Here is a 13899-nt window from a genome sequence, read left to right as displayed (position 1 = left end):
CCTAATCAGCCCCTGACTTGGGGAAGTGCCCCAAGTGCTTGTACTGGGTCTAGCACCCATTGGACGATCAGGCCTGTGTTTTCCAAGGTGCGCAGAGCCAGAAGTGAGTCCAGAGCCTTGGATGGTGGTAGTGGGAGCCCCAGGCTAGCGGGTGTGCTCCAGGGAAGGGGCCAGCCGGACGGGAGGCACTCGGAGCCTGGAAGGTGGTCAGGCGCAGGGAGGTGGGCGGCTGAACGCAGGAGCACCCCCTACTGGCCCGCCACAGTTTCCCTGCTGCCATGTGCTGCAGCAGATGGGCAAGACGGAGCAGGGTCTGACCCAGGACATGGCAGCTCTTCTGTTCTTATGATGCATGAAGTCAGCAGGGCCTGATGAAATTCACCCTGGAGAACATGGAGGGGAACTATCTTATGGGTCCACTTGGGACAGACCAAGTGCAGAGGCATGGGGAAGGGCAAGTGTGGAGCTTGGGTAGAAGCAGCATTGCTTGCTGTTTTGCAGGTCTTTTGAATCTGGTCCTCTGACTTTAGGAGCATCACATGATTGCTTTTGGGAAGATGAAGGGCTAGAAGACACAGCCCCTTGCACTGGATTGCACTGATGTATGGGGTTGTTTTGCAGCCAGATCTGGCACATGGGGTTGGGCTTTTTAGCAGGATGGGGCCATAGCCAGATGCAGCTCATGGGGTCCAGCTGGCACGTGGGGTTGCTCCATGGCTGCATCTGGTACATGAAGCCTGCCCAACAGATTGACTCTGTGCACTGAGCCCAGGCTGGATGTGGCCTGCAGACCAGCCCTGTGCATGGGACACTGCTGTAGAGCACTGCTGCACTGGGCAGAGCTGTGGGGGGTCCTGCCACAAATGAACCTGCCCTGGCCACAGGAGCTGGAGTGGCTCAGAGGGTCTGGCCAGCTCCAGCTGCCACAACGCAGTCTGTGGAGCCTTGGCCTCCAGGCTCCCTTGTAGCCAGCCCCGGACACAGTCCTGACTGGGATGGCCGGGTAGACTTGGACACTCTGCAGCCTGGACTGGTTCTCCTACTGCGGTGAGAGCCAAGAATGACTGGACAGGTCTCTATGCTCTCACTCACCTACACAGGTCCCATTCTTTTCAATGCGACGCCATTCACTCCAAATGTCCGGCATTGTCCAGATACCCAGATCCTTTGGATATTGCGCCACACAGCGGATCACGGGTGGGGACGGCCAGGTCCCATCAAGGCAGCTCAGCCTCACTGCCTCATGCCGTCTATAAAATTGCTGGTCTGGGGCAAACTGAAGTCTTGGGTCCCACTGGGGCCTGCGGCATTTCTCTGCAGAGACATGAGGCCCAGATGTTAGTGAGGGATGTGCCCTGGCTTGGCCAGGATGGGTTTGGGGCTGTGGGTTGATTGCCCAGGAGCTCTGGGAGCCCTTGGCCTGGGGCAGCTATCTGGGGGTGGAGCACAGAGACAGGTCTTGCATGGATCCCAACCCCATCCAGCCCAAGGGATGGGGGTGTCAGGGGCTCCCCAGCCACATGAGGAAGCACCAGGGACCCAAACTTCTGCAGCAGCCTGGGCTTGGACCTTGCACTGACCCAGGAATGTCCCAGGGAGATGCAGGGTGTAGGAATTGGCCATTGGGCTGCAATGGGGAACACTCTCGCTGTCCTCACCAGTCACCTTGGCCAGGCCAGGGATGTCTCCTGGTCTGGACGGACCCCACACTGGAGGCTTTAGCCAGGATGGAAGTGAGTCAGGCAGGGAAATACCCATCCTGCAGCTGGGGAGCTGGATGGGGGCTGGCCCTGACTGTGGTACTCTCCTGATGTTCCAGTGAAGTGGACCAGAGCAGGAATTTCTGCTTCAACTCAACACACATCTCTCTCTGAGGATCACTGGGCTCCCCCTGCTCCTAGCACCTGTGGAGAGCTCAGGCCCTGGGCTCACATCCCCCCTCCAGGCCTGTCTATATATGTGTCTGCGCACAGCACTCACCGATGCAATTCACTTGGCTCATGTTCCACTCAGGACGCCCGGCTCTGTCCACACACTGCAGCCAGCCTGAGCCCCCCTCAAACTGCTCCTGGCGACAGCTCACCTGGACCTTCTTACCGAGTGCAAGCTCTGTCGGGATGTAGCCTGTAAACATGAGCTGGAACCAGTTTCTTCTAATCGTACAAAACCCTGGAGGGAAAGAAAGATCCTGTTTAAGCAACACAGCTCCCTAATGATGCTTCCCTCCCATGCGGGGCCGTGCCAGCTGCACAACTCATTGCCAGCCCCTCTCCCTTCAGCTGAGAGGATGTTCACCCCCTGCTTAAACTGTGCCCCTCACTCGTATCCTTCTCTTCCCCCCCACCTCAGCCAGTGTCCCTGCCAGATGCCCCATGGCATCAGGCACCCGCCCAGCCCTTTGCCTCCTCCCCCCCAGCACACACATCGCCTGACAACTCAGCACCCTCCCAGGTGTCATGATGTTTGCCCCATCTGTCCTCAGCTGCCTGTGCAGCCCTCCAACCTACCATATTACGGTGTAGATGCTCCCTCGCGACAGTAGCCCTCAGCCCCAGGACCCCCCACCCCAGCACCTTTCCTGCTCCATGAGCTGCTCCCTTCCCCTTTTTCCCCAGAGCTGTGCCTCCTTTTGCTGGTGAGGGGCAGCAGGAGCCAGCACCAGGGCTGAATTGGGTCCCTCCTTTCAGCAGCACTGACAGCCATAGGGGCCCCTGTCCCTTCTGCTTTTCCCTTGCTCTGCCACTCCTAGTGCCACCCTCCACAGACACACCCCAGCCCCTCTGCCAGCTCCCGACCCAGACACCTTCCTGTCCTTGGCCCCAGCATTACCCAGTGGAGGGAGCCTGGGTCCCAGCTGTGGGGCATGGACCAGGGTAGCCCTGCACCAGGACACAGGCTGAGACGTCAGCATAGGAGCACAGGGGTTGTGCAGGAAGAAAGGCAGGTGGGAGGGAAGCCCAGGAGCTGCTGGTGCAGTAGGGGCCATGATGCAGGACACCAGACCCCTGAGAACCCCGTGACTCAAGGGGTCTCAAACCCACCATCACACTGGACACTCTCTGGACTCCAGGTCCCCGACCCTGTGCATGTGCTGTTGGGAACTGAGGGCCGAAAGCCCACAGAGCACCTCCACGTCACCGTGGCACCTGGATTGTAGAATGGCTGTTTCGGTCTGAACTCGGGCCAGCGGTCCCTGCTGTCTGGTGCTTGGCACTTTCCTGCAGAAGGAACACAGGGACAGTGTCACTGGGAAATGGCTCCAACCCCAGCTGGACCATGTGTGCTGTTTTCATCAGCCACGATGGAGCTGAGACTGCTGCAACCCACTGCCCAGTCACACGCAGACATCCTGCCTTTGACTGCTGCATGACAAGGGCCATTGTCACCCCCCACCCCCGCAATTCAGTGCCTTATGCATGTGATTCCCTGGGGGTACCCCATAATCTTCTTAATGTATGCACCCCCACCCTCCCAGAGTTGTGTGTGCTGCTGCCCCTAAGGACATAGCCTGCGTGCACCCCTTTCCAGGCTGAGAGTGCCTGGGATTCTGGATGGAGAACCATCCCCAGGAGAGGGGCTGAGGGCCCACCTGAAACACAGGGGTGATAATTCAGCCTGGCTTGGAGACAGGATGGTGTCAGTGAGCACCCAGCTGCCTGGCCGGGCCCTGCGACCATGGTGCTTGGGGGGGGCATGCTAAGTCTGGGAGGTGGCTGCCTCACTCCAGACACTGTGGCCCCTATTCCAGAGGCATCGGATCTTGGGCTGTGAGAGCTCATACACCCATGGGCTGCTCAGGATCACCATCTCTTCCCTGGCATAATATGGCTTGTCTGGTTCAAAGCTCAGAAGTGAGGCTCTGGTGGGTCTCTTGTACTTTTCTGTGGGAAGAAAACCTGGTTTTGGAGCATTGGTGAAGGATGAACTGCAGGCCCTCAGGCCAGGCCCTGTACATGGACATGCAGAGGGATGAGTGCTGCTCTTCCCCTACACGTGTGTGCAGCAGCACTTATACACCCCACCAGGCACATGCCAGTGCATGCTATGTCCAGCCTATCATAACCAGCACACACCCCTGAGCTCCACACTCCACCAATGCACACCCCCATGGTGTGCACACTAGGGCTGTGCAAAACAGCACCATTTTGTTTCAACTTCCATTTCACCATTTCACTGGGACAAAGTTTCATTTTGCGCTTCATTTTGTTTTGAAACCACTGTTCCATTTTGTTTCGTCAAAACTGTTTCCCTGTTTTGATGTTTTGCCCATAGGCTATAATGGGGAAGCACAAAACTGCCTATAACTTGGTAATTTCTTGCCTGATTCAGCTGAAACTTACAGGGATGGTAGCCCCTTCTGAGGCCATGAAGTCTGGCAAGTTTCAAGGAGGTAGATGCAGTGTTTTTTGGGAAACTGCACCTCAAGCTGCTGACAAGCAAAACTCATGATGCGTGACTGCATGTGTGTGTTAAGGCACGCCCTCACTGGCGCTGGGGGCTTACATGACACGGTAATGTTCGCCAATGAGGTCTCCTCTTCCCCTACAGCTGCAGCTCAGTCCACCACTTTAAATGACGACAGGTAATAAATAACTTAGTAAGCACCACAGTAGCGCCAGCAGCATCTCAGGCAGCCAAATAGTCACAGTCAATATCAGAGCAGTCCTTCCCCCTGCTTCCTCCTCCATCTCCTTACTTTCTGTTTCCCTGCAGGCAAGTTCAGCTTTAGCTTCAAAACTTGAAACTTTTTGAAACTTTCAAAATGTTTTGACTGCCCTTGTTTCTTTTCGAGGCTGTTTTGAAGCCCTTTGTTTCATTTCGATTTCCCTGTTTCAAGCTCGAAATGAGTCAAAACATCAAAACAAAACAGCCGATGAAATTTTGCACGGCCCTAGTGCACACCTACACCACACATAGGCCTTTCTAAGGGGTATGATGATAATGACAATATTCCCCTTCTGTGCTGCTTTATAAGTTCAGATCTTGGCCTGATGGGCCCAGCACTGTCAGTGCAACATCCCAGGCATGTGTAGCCCGAGTTGGACCACTCCATGAGCCCTCGGCAGAGATGAACATTGCATCACTGACCCCTTTGCCAGGCATGAGCATGCACAGGGGCAGTGGGAAAATTCGTGGGAAAATGGTGTGATTGACAGCGGGGTTAGGCGCAGTCCTGAGGGCAATGCAGAGATGAACGCTGCTGAGGAAAGGATGTTGCAGCTTGGTTGAGTGGCAGGATGGTCATCAAGAAGACAGCAATGCAGAGTGTGTGATTGGAGGGTGATAAGATGGTTACCAACAGCCCATGGCTATAAAACACCAGTGCAGGGGCATCTCGGGGCACATCTGCGTGTTGTGGGAGACCAGCCAGACCATTCCAGACCTGGGTTTGTCTGAGGGAGCAAGTGTGAGCACACATGCAGCACGTGCATGGATCAAGCTGTGTGCTTGTGTGCCGGAGAGTTGAGGAGGGGTTGGGCTGTGGGCATGCGGGAGGGCTGGTTGGTGTCTGAGAGTGTGGCCAGAGCTCCTTGGGCTAGCTCTATCTTTTTTCCACCCCATTTAGGACCATAGTTTCATAGATGTTTGGGTCATAAGGGACCTCAAAGGATCATTGAGTCCGACTCCCTGCCCTCCCAGTGGCAGGAGAAAGTGCTGGGGTCATCTGACCCCAGCCAGGTTCTTTTCCAGTCTCCTCTTGCAGACCCGCAAGGTAGGGGAGAGCACCACCTCCCTTGGAAGCCTGTTCCAAATTCTGGCAACCCAAACTGTGAAGAAGTTCTTCGTGATGTCCAGCCTAAACCCACTCTCCATCAGCTTGTGGCCATTGTTTCTGGTTATTCCAAGGGGTGCCCTGGTAAACAGAGCATCTCTTATTCCCTGCTTCCCCTTGCTTCCCCTCCCCCTACACCCCCAGTGAAGTTGTATACTGCCACAAGACCCCCTCCTCAGCCTTCTCTTGTGGAGGCTGAAAAGGTCCAGGTTCCTCAGCCTTTCCTCATAGGGCCTGCCCTGCAGGCCTCTAACCATATGAGTGGCCTCCTCTGGATCCTCTCAAGGTTGTTCACATCCATCTTGAATTGCAGTGCCTACAGTTCAATGCAGTACCACAACTGCAGCCTGACTAGTGCCGCATAGAGGGGGCGCATCACCTCCCTGGACCGGTTCATGATGCACCTACTAATGCATGACAAAGTGTGGTTAGCTCTGCTAATTGCTTCATCACATTGATGACTCATATTCGTCTTGGAGTCGACAACAACTCTGAGATTTCTTTATGCCACTGTGCTGCTGAGAAGGCCATCCCCCAGCCTGAAGGTGTGCTGGTGATTCCCTTGCCCTAGGTGCAGCACCTTGCACTTGTCCTTGTTGAACTGCATCCTCTGCCCACTTCTCTAAGCTGTCCATGTCCACCTGGATTTGATTTTTTCCCATCAGTGTGTTTGCTTCATCCCATAGTTTGGTGTCACCTGCAAACTTGAACAGAGTGCTTTCCATGCCCTCATCCAGGTCACTGATGAAGATATTGAACAGCACTGGCCCAAGGACCGAGCCTTGGGGGACCCCACTTCTCACATCTTTCGAGGTTTCGTAGTTTCATAGTTTCATAGTTGGTCGGGTCGGAAGGGACCTGAACAGATCATCAAGTCCACCCCCTGCCATGGGCAGGAAAGAGCACTGGGGTCAAATGACCCCAGCTAGGTGTTCACCCAGTATCCTTTTGAAGACCCCCAGGGTAGGAGCCAGCACCCCTTCCCTTGGAAGTTGGTTCCAGATCCTAGCCACCTTGACAGTGAAGTAGCGCCTCCTGATGTCTAGTTTGAATCTGCTCTCCGTCAACTTATGACCATTATTTCCTGTTATGCCTGGTAGTGCTCGGGGGAACAGGGACTCTCCCAATGCCTGCTGGTCCCCCCTGTTCAGTTTGGAGACAGCCACCAGATCCCCCCTTCACTTTCTTTTGTGGAGGCTGAACAGGTTCAGGTCCCATCGCCTCTCCTTGTAGGGCCTGCCTTGCTGCCCCCTGACCATGTGAGTGGCCTCCTCTGGACCCTCTCCATGCTGTCCGCATCCCTCCTGAAGTGCGGTGCCCAGAACTGGACGCAGTACTCCAACTGCAGCCTGACCAGTGTCGTGTAGAGGGGGAGGATCACCTCCTTGGACCTGCTCGAGATGCATCTGTGGATGCACGACAAGGTGTGGTTAGTCGTACTGACCATGTCCTCACATTGGCAGCCCATATTCATCTTGGAGTCAATAGTGACTCCAAGATCCTTTTCTGTCTCTGCACTGACAAGAAGGGCATTCCCCAGCCTGTAGGTGTGCTGCTGGTTCCTCCCCCCCAGGGGCAGCACCTTGCACTTGTCAGTGTTGAAGCCCATCCTGTTCTCATCCACCCACCCCTGTCACCTGTCCAGATCTAGTTGCAGCCTATCCCTCTCCTACAGTGTGCCCACTTCTCCCCACATTTTGGTGTCATCCGTGAATTTGAACAAGGTGCTTTTCACCCCATCATCCAATGAACAGTGAAGGCCCAAGGACCGAGCCCTGGGGGACCCCACTGCCCACATCCCTCCAGGTCAAAAATGACCTGTCCACCACCACTCTCTGGGTGCAGGCCTCCAGCCAATTTGTGGCCCATTTGACTGTGTAGGTATCAACACCACAGTCGCCTAATTTTTTAATGAGAATGGGGTGAGAGACAGTGTCGAAGGCCTTCCTGAAGTCCAGAAAGACTACGTCCACCGCGACACCTGCATCCAAGGATTTTGTGACCTGTCCACCACCACTCTCTGGGTGCGACCCTTAAGCCAATTTGCCACCCACATGACTGTGTAACAGCTGTTCAATTTGTTTATAAGAATAGGATGGGATACCATGTCGAAGGCCTCGTTAAAATCCAAGTAGATGACATCTACCTCGACTCCTGCATCTAAGCATGTAGTGACCTGGTCACAGAAAGAAACAAGCTTAGTCAGGCAGGATCTACCTGCTATGTACCCATGCTGGCTGCCCTTCAGCATTATATTACCTGCTGGACTCCTACAAATATGATCCTTGATATTTTTTTCAAGGGTTTTTCCAAGGATAGAGGTGAGACTAACCGGCCTATAATTACCTGAATCCTTCTTCCTTCTCTTCTTGAAAATAGGGACCACATTGGCCTTTTTCCAGTCCTCTGGGACCTCATCTGAGCACCAGGACTGCTCAAACAGTCATGCTAGTGGCTTTGCTATGACACTGGCCAATACTTTCAGCACCCTTGGATGGAGCTCATCTGGTCCTGTTGACATAAACACATCCAACCCCTCCTAGTGTCTCTTTACTAGGTCGGTGCTGACAGTTGTTGGGCTGGTATTCCTCCTGCTTTTGTCAGTAATGTATTTGGGAGATTTGTCTAGATCCGAGTTCAAGAATACAGAGGCAAAAAACTCATTGAAGAGCTCAGCTTTGTCCCTCCTATCTGTCACCAACTTGTGGGGGTCCTATGCTGCCCTGTGCCTTCCTTTTGTTCCAAAAATACCTGAAGAAGGACTTTGTTGCTGTCCTTAATTTTTGTCTCCAGCTTAAGGTCTACACCTGTGTCCTGTATCAACCCCTCTGCATTCTCTGTGCACAGAACTCAGCAGTGCAGCTCACGTGCATCGTGTCCCACTCGGCACGCTCAGCCTGCTCCACTCACTGCATCAGCAATGAGCGCTCCTGAAACTGATTGTGGAGACAGATCACCTGCACCTGCTCGCCCACTGCAAACTTCATCTGCGAGGAGACAGCCGAGACAGATGGGGCCCAGTTCCCAGCTCTTGTACAAACCCCTGGAAGGAAAGGCGGAAGATCCCCTCTGAGCAACACCGCTCCCTAAGGACACCTGCCTCCCCCAGGCTGAGCAACCTACCCCATGGGTTACAACAGCCCTTCTAAAGGGACCAAGATCCTCATCCCTTAGGACAGAGAATGGACAGCAACTTCATCCTTCAGCCCTCCCTGATGGGTCAGAAGCTGCCAGTGCTAAGATCCTTCTCAAAAGGCAGCAGGCTTCAGGGGAAGTGGAGCTGGCTCATGGCAGCTGCCCCACAACTGGGGCTAGAGAGGCAGCCTGGGTCCACGCAGGCACCCAGGGGCTTCAGGGGGTGGAGTTGGTGCTGCCCCCAGGGAAATATGAACTTTCATTTCTACCTAGGATAACTTTTACAATCTTTTCTCCTGTGCCTGAAGAAGGGCGCTTGCGCCCAAAAGTTTGCAATTAAGGAAATTTTTGCAAAAATCTAGTTGGTCTAATAAAATATATCACTTCTACCATGATTCATAGATTCATAGATGTTAGGGTCGGAAGGGACCTCAATAGATCATCGAGTCCGACCCCCAAGTTCTGATTCTTTTTGCCTCTAGACCAATACAGCTGCAACCGAGATACCGAGATACCTTGCGTGCACCAACAAAGCATGCCTTGGGCAGCAGTTCCACACCAGCTCCTGCCTGGTCTTGCCCAACAACCAGCTTGAATTGCAACAGAGCTTTAGTATCCCCCACAGGGAACAGGAATCCTTTTGCAAGAATGTGAAGTGAAAGAAGAACAGGCTGAACAGGGGTGGGAACAGGGGCTGTGCTAGACAAGCAGTGCATGGTAGAGCAGCCAGGCTGGCAGGGCCCTCCTGAAGTCGCCTCCCATCCAGCCCCTGCTCTAGGCAGGATCTGTCCCATTCAGACACATCTGCTCCTAACCCGATGCAGCAGCACAGCTGCACAGTACCAGGATCCACTGACCAGAGACACCAAGAGCCTAAAACCTGCCCTGGGGGAGCCAGGGAAGATGCCTGCCAGGGCCGTGCTGCTGCAAGGGGTGCTCTATGCACTGGAGACAGCCAAGGAAAGATCGAGGAACATCCATCTGCAGACACAGGGCAGTGCCTGTTCTGTCCCCCGATGCCCAGGAGAGCTGGAGCATCACCTTGCCTGCAGGACTTGGAGAAGGGGCTGGGCTGGCTCCTGCCTGGGAAGATTTAGGAACATAGGAGCCTGATACTCTGGGTATACTTGGGCTAGATGGCTCTCAAAACCATGAGCTGCTATGGGACTGCCAGCACAGGGAGTCAATAGCCCTATGACACAGAGGCTTTGGCTCTTGGCTCAGGTGAGGGCAGGTGCAGTACGGGGCTGTTGGCTCAGCTGTGTTCACTGCTGCCAACAGGTAGCTGGGATGGGCCACTGGGCCATCCTCAGGTGGGGTGAGGATGAGGTGTGGAAGCTCATGGAGCTTGTCTTAGGTGTGCTTGTGCATCTTGGTCCCCAGAAACACACATGGACCTGGCATTCCTTTGGCTGCACGAGGAATTCCTGTGGCTGCACGAGGAAGCCCAGTCCCCTGCCTTCTCTCGGCTCTCTGCCTGGAGCCTAAGTCCCCCAGGCTCTGGCATGGATTAGAGTGCAGCCCCCTCCTGGGACCACTGCACCCAGACCGGTGGGCAGAGCCCAGCAGCCACTTCCCAGGGGAGCAGCAAACCTGAGTTGGGTCCTACCTGGACTCTTGTCTCCTTCCTGGCTGCTGGGACTGGATGGTGCTGGTTCCCATGCACACATGAGGGGTGGAAGAGCCAGGAGCATGGCCAGAGCTGGCACCTGCAGGGCCATGTCACTGCAAAGTCCCAGGACTGACTTCAGCCTTGCACTGCCTCTGAGCCCTTCTAATCACTTCTGCAGGACTCAGCAGGCACGAGAAATGAACACAGGAAGGAACTAGATATATATAATCTTTGTATGTGGTGCAAGAGGCTTTCTTATTGGAGATGGAAGCCCCCGGCAGTGTTAGAGCTGCTCGTTTCCCTCTCGGGTGCTGTGTCACAGGGGCAGAGGGAGTCTAGTCTCCTTATATGATGGGACCCAGTGTTGGCCATGGCCACAAGGGTACAAACTCCATGAGGGGTTAGATACTGAATCCAAGGAGAGTTTCATTTCATAATTAGGAAAAAGCCATGGTCAGAGATCTGAGGAAGAACTGGGCTCAGGCAGGCTGGCTGGCACTCCCACCCTCAGCACCTAGAGAGCCAGAGCTTTCAGAAAAGGGATCTTTGCAGAGCCATCCAGAAGGCAGAGTGCAATTCATTGACCACCCCCAGCCCCTCTGTTATCCACCAGAAAACAACCCACCCCAAAACCCGATGTGCACTGGGGACCATCCAAACGAACAAAACACCCACATGATCCTGACACCTGGCCTGGGCTCAAGGCTGTTCACCCTGTGCACTAAGGACCTGGATGCAGGGAGGGAGAGCATCCTGGGAGAGAGTGCACAGAACCCAGAGACTGGAGGGATACAGGTGCACTGGAAGGCAGGACCCACATGCAGGGGGATCCAGGCAGACACGTAGGCTGCAGGCACCACGGTGATGTTCAACAGAGGCAGACGCCAGGGGCTGCTCTCAGGAAGGGAACCCAGATGCACTGCAAGTGTGGGCTGGCTGCCCAGCATAGGAATAAGACATAGAGGGTATGGCAGTGTGATTTTTGCTATATCTAAATGTGGCAGAATGCCATCTCAGTCTCTCCCCAAACTCTGCTATCAGGCTTATGACCTATCTGACAATTTGGTTACCATGGTCACTGCAGAGGGCAGACACCTCTGGCCCCATCAGTTTCAGGTAACCCTGAGTGGTAACGTGAGCTGGATACATTCCTGAGGGAGGGGGGAACCTGGTTCCTCTGCTTATATGACTGGTCTCACACATCTGGGTGGGGGACTTGAGCTCCCAATTGTTCTAAGCAATGTCATCGTGCCTGGGAGGGGGCTAGAGACCCTGCCAGTCTATCCAGAAACCAGTGATGCATTTCAAATTGGTTGGCTGGCAGCTAACAACTGCTGGCCTACATTGGATCAGGTAAATGAGGTCATAAGGGCTATATAAGTTAAAGACTGCCCAGGAGGAGTGGTAGCAGCCCTGATGAGGACTTTCAGAGAAGCTGGACCATCTGAAACTCTCTCTCTCTTGAAACTCATGGTCAATGAACTGCTTGCCTCCAGAGGAAAGCTCTATCAGCCTCTGGATGATACTCATGAGCAATGTTCCCTCTAAGGAGTAGTGATTCATGAGCGCACCACTTCTGTCTGTGAGTGTGCCGCTTTGGTCCGAGAGCGCACTGCTTCAGTCCCGCCTCCCCCTTTCAGTGCGGCGTGGGACACTTAAAAAAGGTCAGCTCCTCACTCTTCACCAGGGCAGGCAGCAGAGTCTGGAGCCTGGGGGGCTGGAGCCTGGGCCTGGAGCCTGCCTTCCCTGAGTGAGGCTCCGCTGGGGGCTGGAGGCTGGTGAGGGCTCTGCGGGCTCCCAGAAACTGCTGTGTTCCCCTGCATTGCTTTGGGGAGTGAGGAGGCACGTGGCATCAGGGCCAGGGAGCAGAGCACTTCCTAGAGCCCATGGAGCAGTTCTTCTGGGCTAGCAGAGCCCACGCCAGCCCCTGCCCCAGCCTCCATCCCTGCTTTGCCTCACCTCAGGGAGGAGCTGCTGCCTGCCCTGAGTGAGACTCTCCGGCTCTGAGGAACTGGTCTGCGGGCTCCGCCTGCTCCGGGAAATGCTACGTTGCATCCTCGCTCCCCTAGGCAATGTGGGGGAGCGGAGCAGCTCCCCAGAGCCGGCGGAGCCTGCACCAGCCCCCGCCTCTGCCTAGGGGAAGAGCTTACCTTTACCAAGTGTCCCACGCCACAGCCCAGCTCCATTCCCGGTGGGTGCGCGGCCTGAAAAGGCTTGTGCGTGGCCAAACTTTTACTCGTGCACAGCCGCGCATGCATGTACCTTAGAGGGAACCTTGCTTGTGAGTAAGCTACTTGAGCTCTAAATAGATATATAGCTTGCAGTAACTCAGATGTGTGATCAAAGGCATTTCTCTGATATTGCTCTACCCTGTACCTTCTTCCAAACCTACTCCTTGTAATCAATAAAGGTCTTCTCTGTACCTAGTGTGGGAGACTTACTGGGAGAGCATCTAGATTATGTCTGGGGGTCCCTTGGTTCCGCTGACTAAGGGAGGCCACTATTTGTGCTGCAGACTAAGGGAAGCGCCCCAAGTTCTTGCAGTGGGTTGAGTCCTCTCTCAGACTAAAAGGCCCATGTTTCCCAGGAGGCATGGGGCCAGGAACAGTTCAGACCATGGGTGGTTGCAGCATTACCCCCAGGCTTGCGGATGTTCTCCAGGAAGGGGGTCGGCCAGATGTGAGGTGTCCCCAGGGAGGCACTTGGAGCCTGGAAGGTGGTTTGGCACAGTGAGCTGGGTGGCTCAATGCCAAAGCACCCCTACTGGCCCGTCACACTGACCGTGAACTGAGCAAGTGCTTACCAGCACAAATGAGAATAACATTGAAACCATCATACTTAGCCTTAAGGACATCACTATGATATCTGTATGCAAACCACCATCTAGTATTTTCCAGTGGAACAATCTACCTGACAGTAGCACACACAAGTACAGCCTTGTGATCAGTGACTTTAACTCCCATAACAGAGCATGGGGATATGATAACAACGACAATGGCATCCTAGCTGAACAGTGGGCAGAGACCGGTATTCTGATGCTAGTGCGTGATGCTGAACAAAGCAAATCATTTAATAGCAGTCACTGGAGAAGAGGATACAACCCAGTCTTTAGCTTCATGAGCAGTGGAATCAGCCAGATGTTCAAACAGGCAGTGTTGGGGCCCATACCTCACACCGAACATCGCTCTAGAAGTATCAAAGTAGGGTCCCCAGTAATGGTGCAAAACACTCCCTTCTGAAGACATTTCAATCTGAAGAAAGCCAATTAGGCATCCTTCACAGAGGAAATGGAGCAGTCAATCAGGGATATTACACTGACCCATGAGAATTATAACAATTTTGTGAGGGTTGTGAAGAGAAGTGCATATCACTTCGGCCC

The 13899-nt window shown here is 54.3% G+C and overlaps 1 protein-coding gene across 1 annotated transcript in view; it reads right to left on the bottom strand.

Moving 5' to 3' along the window:
* LOC102388166 overlaps nt 1-10700 on the bottom strand; it is a 15754-nt gene extending 5054 nt beyond the window's left edge. Inside the window, exons 1-4 of the mRNA XM_025195069.1 lie at nt 10518-10700; nt 3042-3218; nt 1981-2169; nt 1093-1314 (exon numbers count right to left, since the gene is read on the bottom strand). Of these exons, the coding sequence (XP_025050854.1) occupies nt 1093-1314; nt 1981-2169; nt 3042-3218; nt 10518-10629 (700 nt within the window). The 5' untranslated portion in view covers nt 10630-10700. The remainder of the gene's footprint in view (nt 1-1092; nt 1315-1980; nt 2170-3041; nt 3219-10517) is intronic.
* Between the last annotated feature and the right edge of the window lie 3199 nt (nt 10701-13899).

This window comes from Alligator sinensis, unplaced genomic scaffold (assembly GCF_000455745.1).
Source record: "Alligator sinensis unplaced genomic scaffold, ASM45574v1 scaffold595_1, whole genome shotgun sequence".
NCBI lineage: Eukaryota > Metazoa > Chordata > Crocodylia > Alligatoridae > Alligator > Alligator sinensis.
This window is presented reverse-complemented; position numbering and strand designations above follow the sequence as displayed.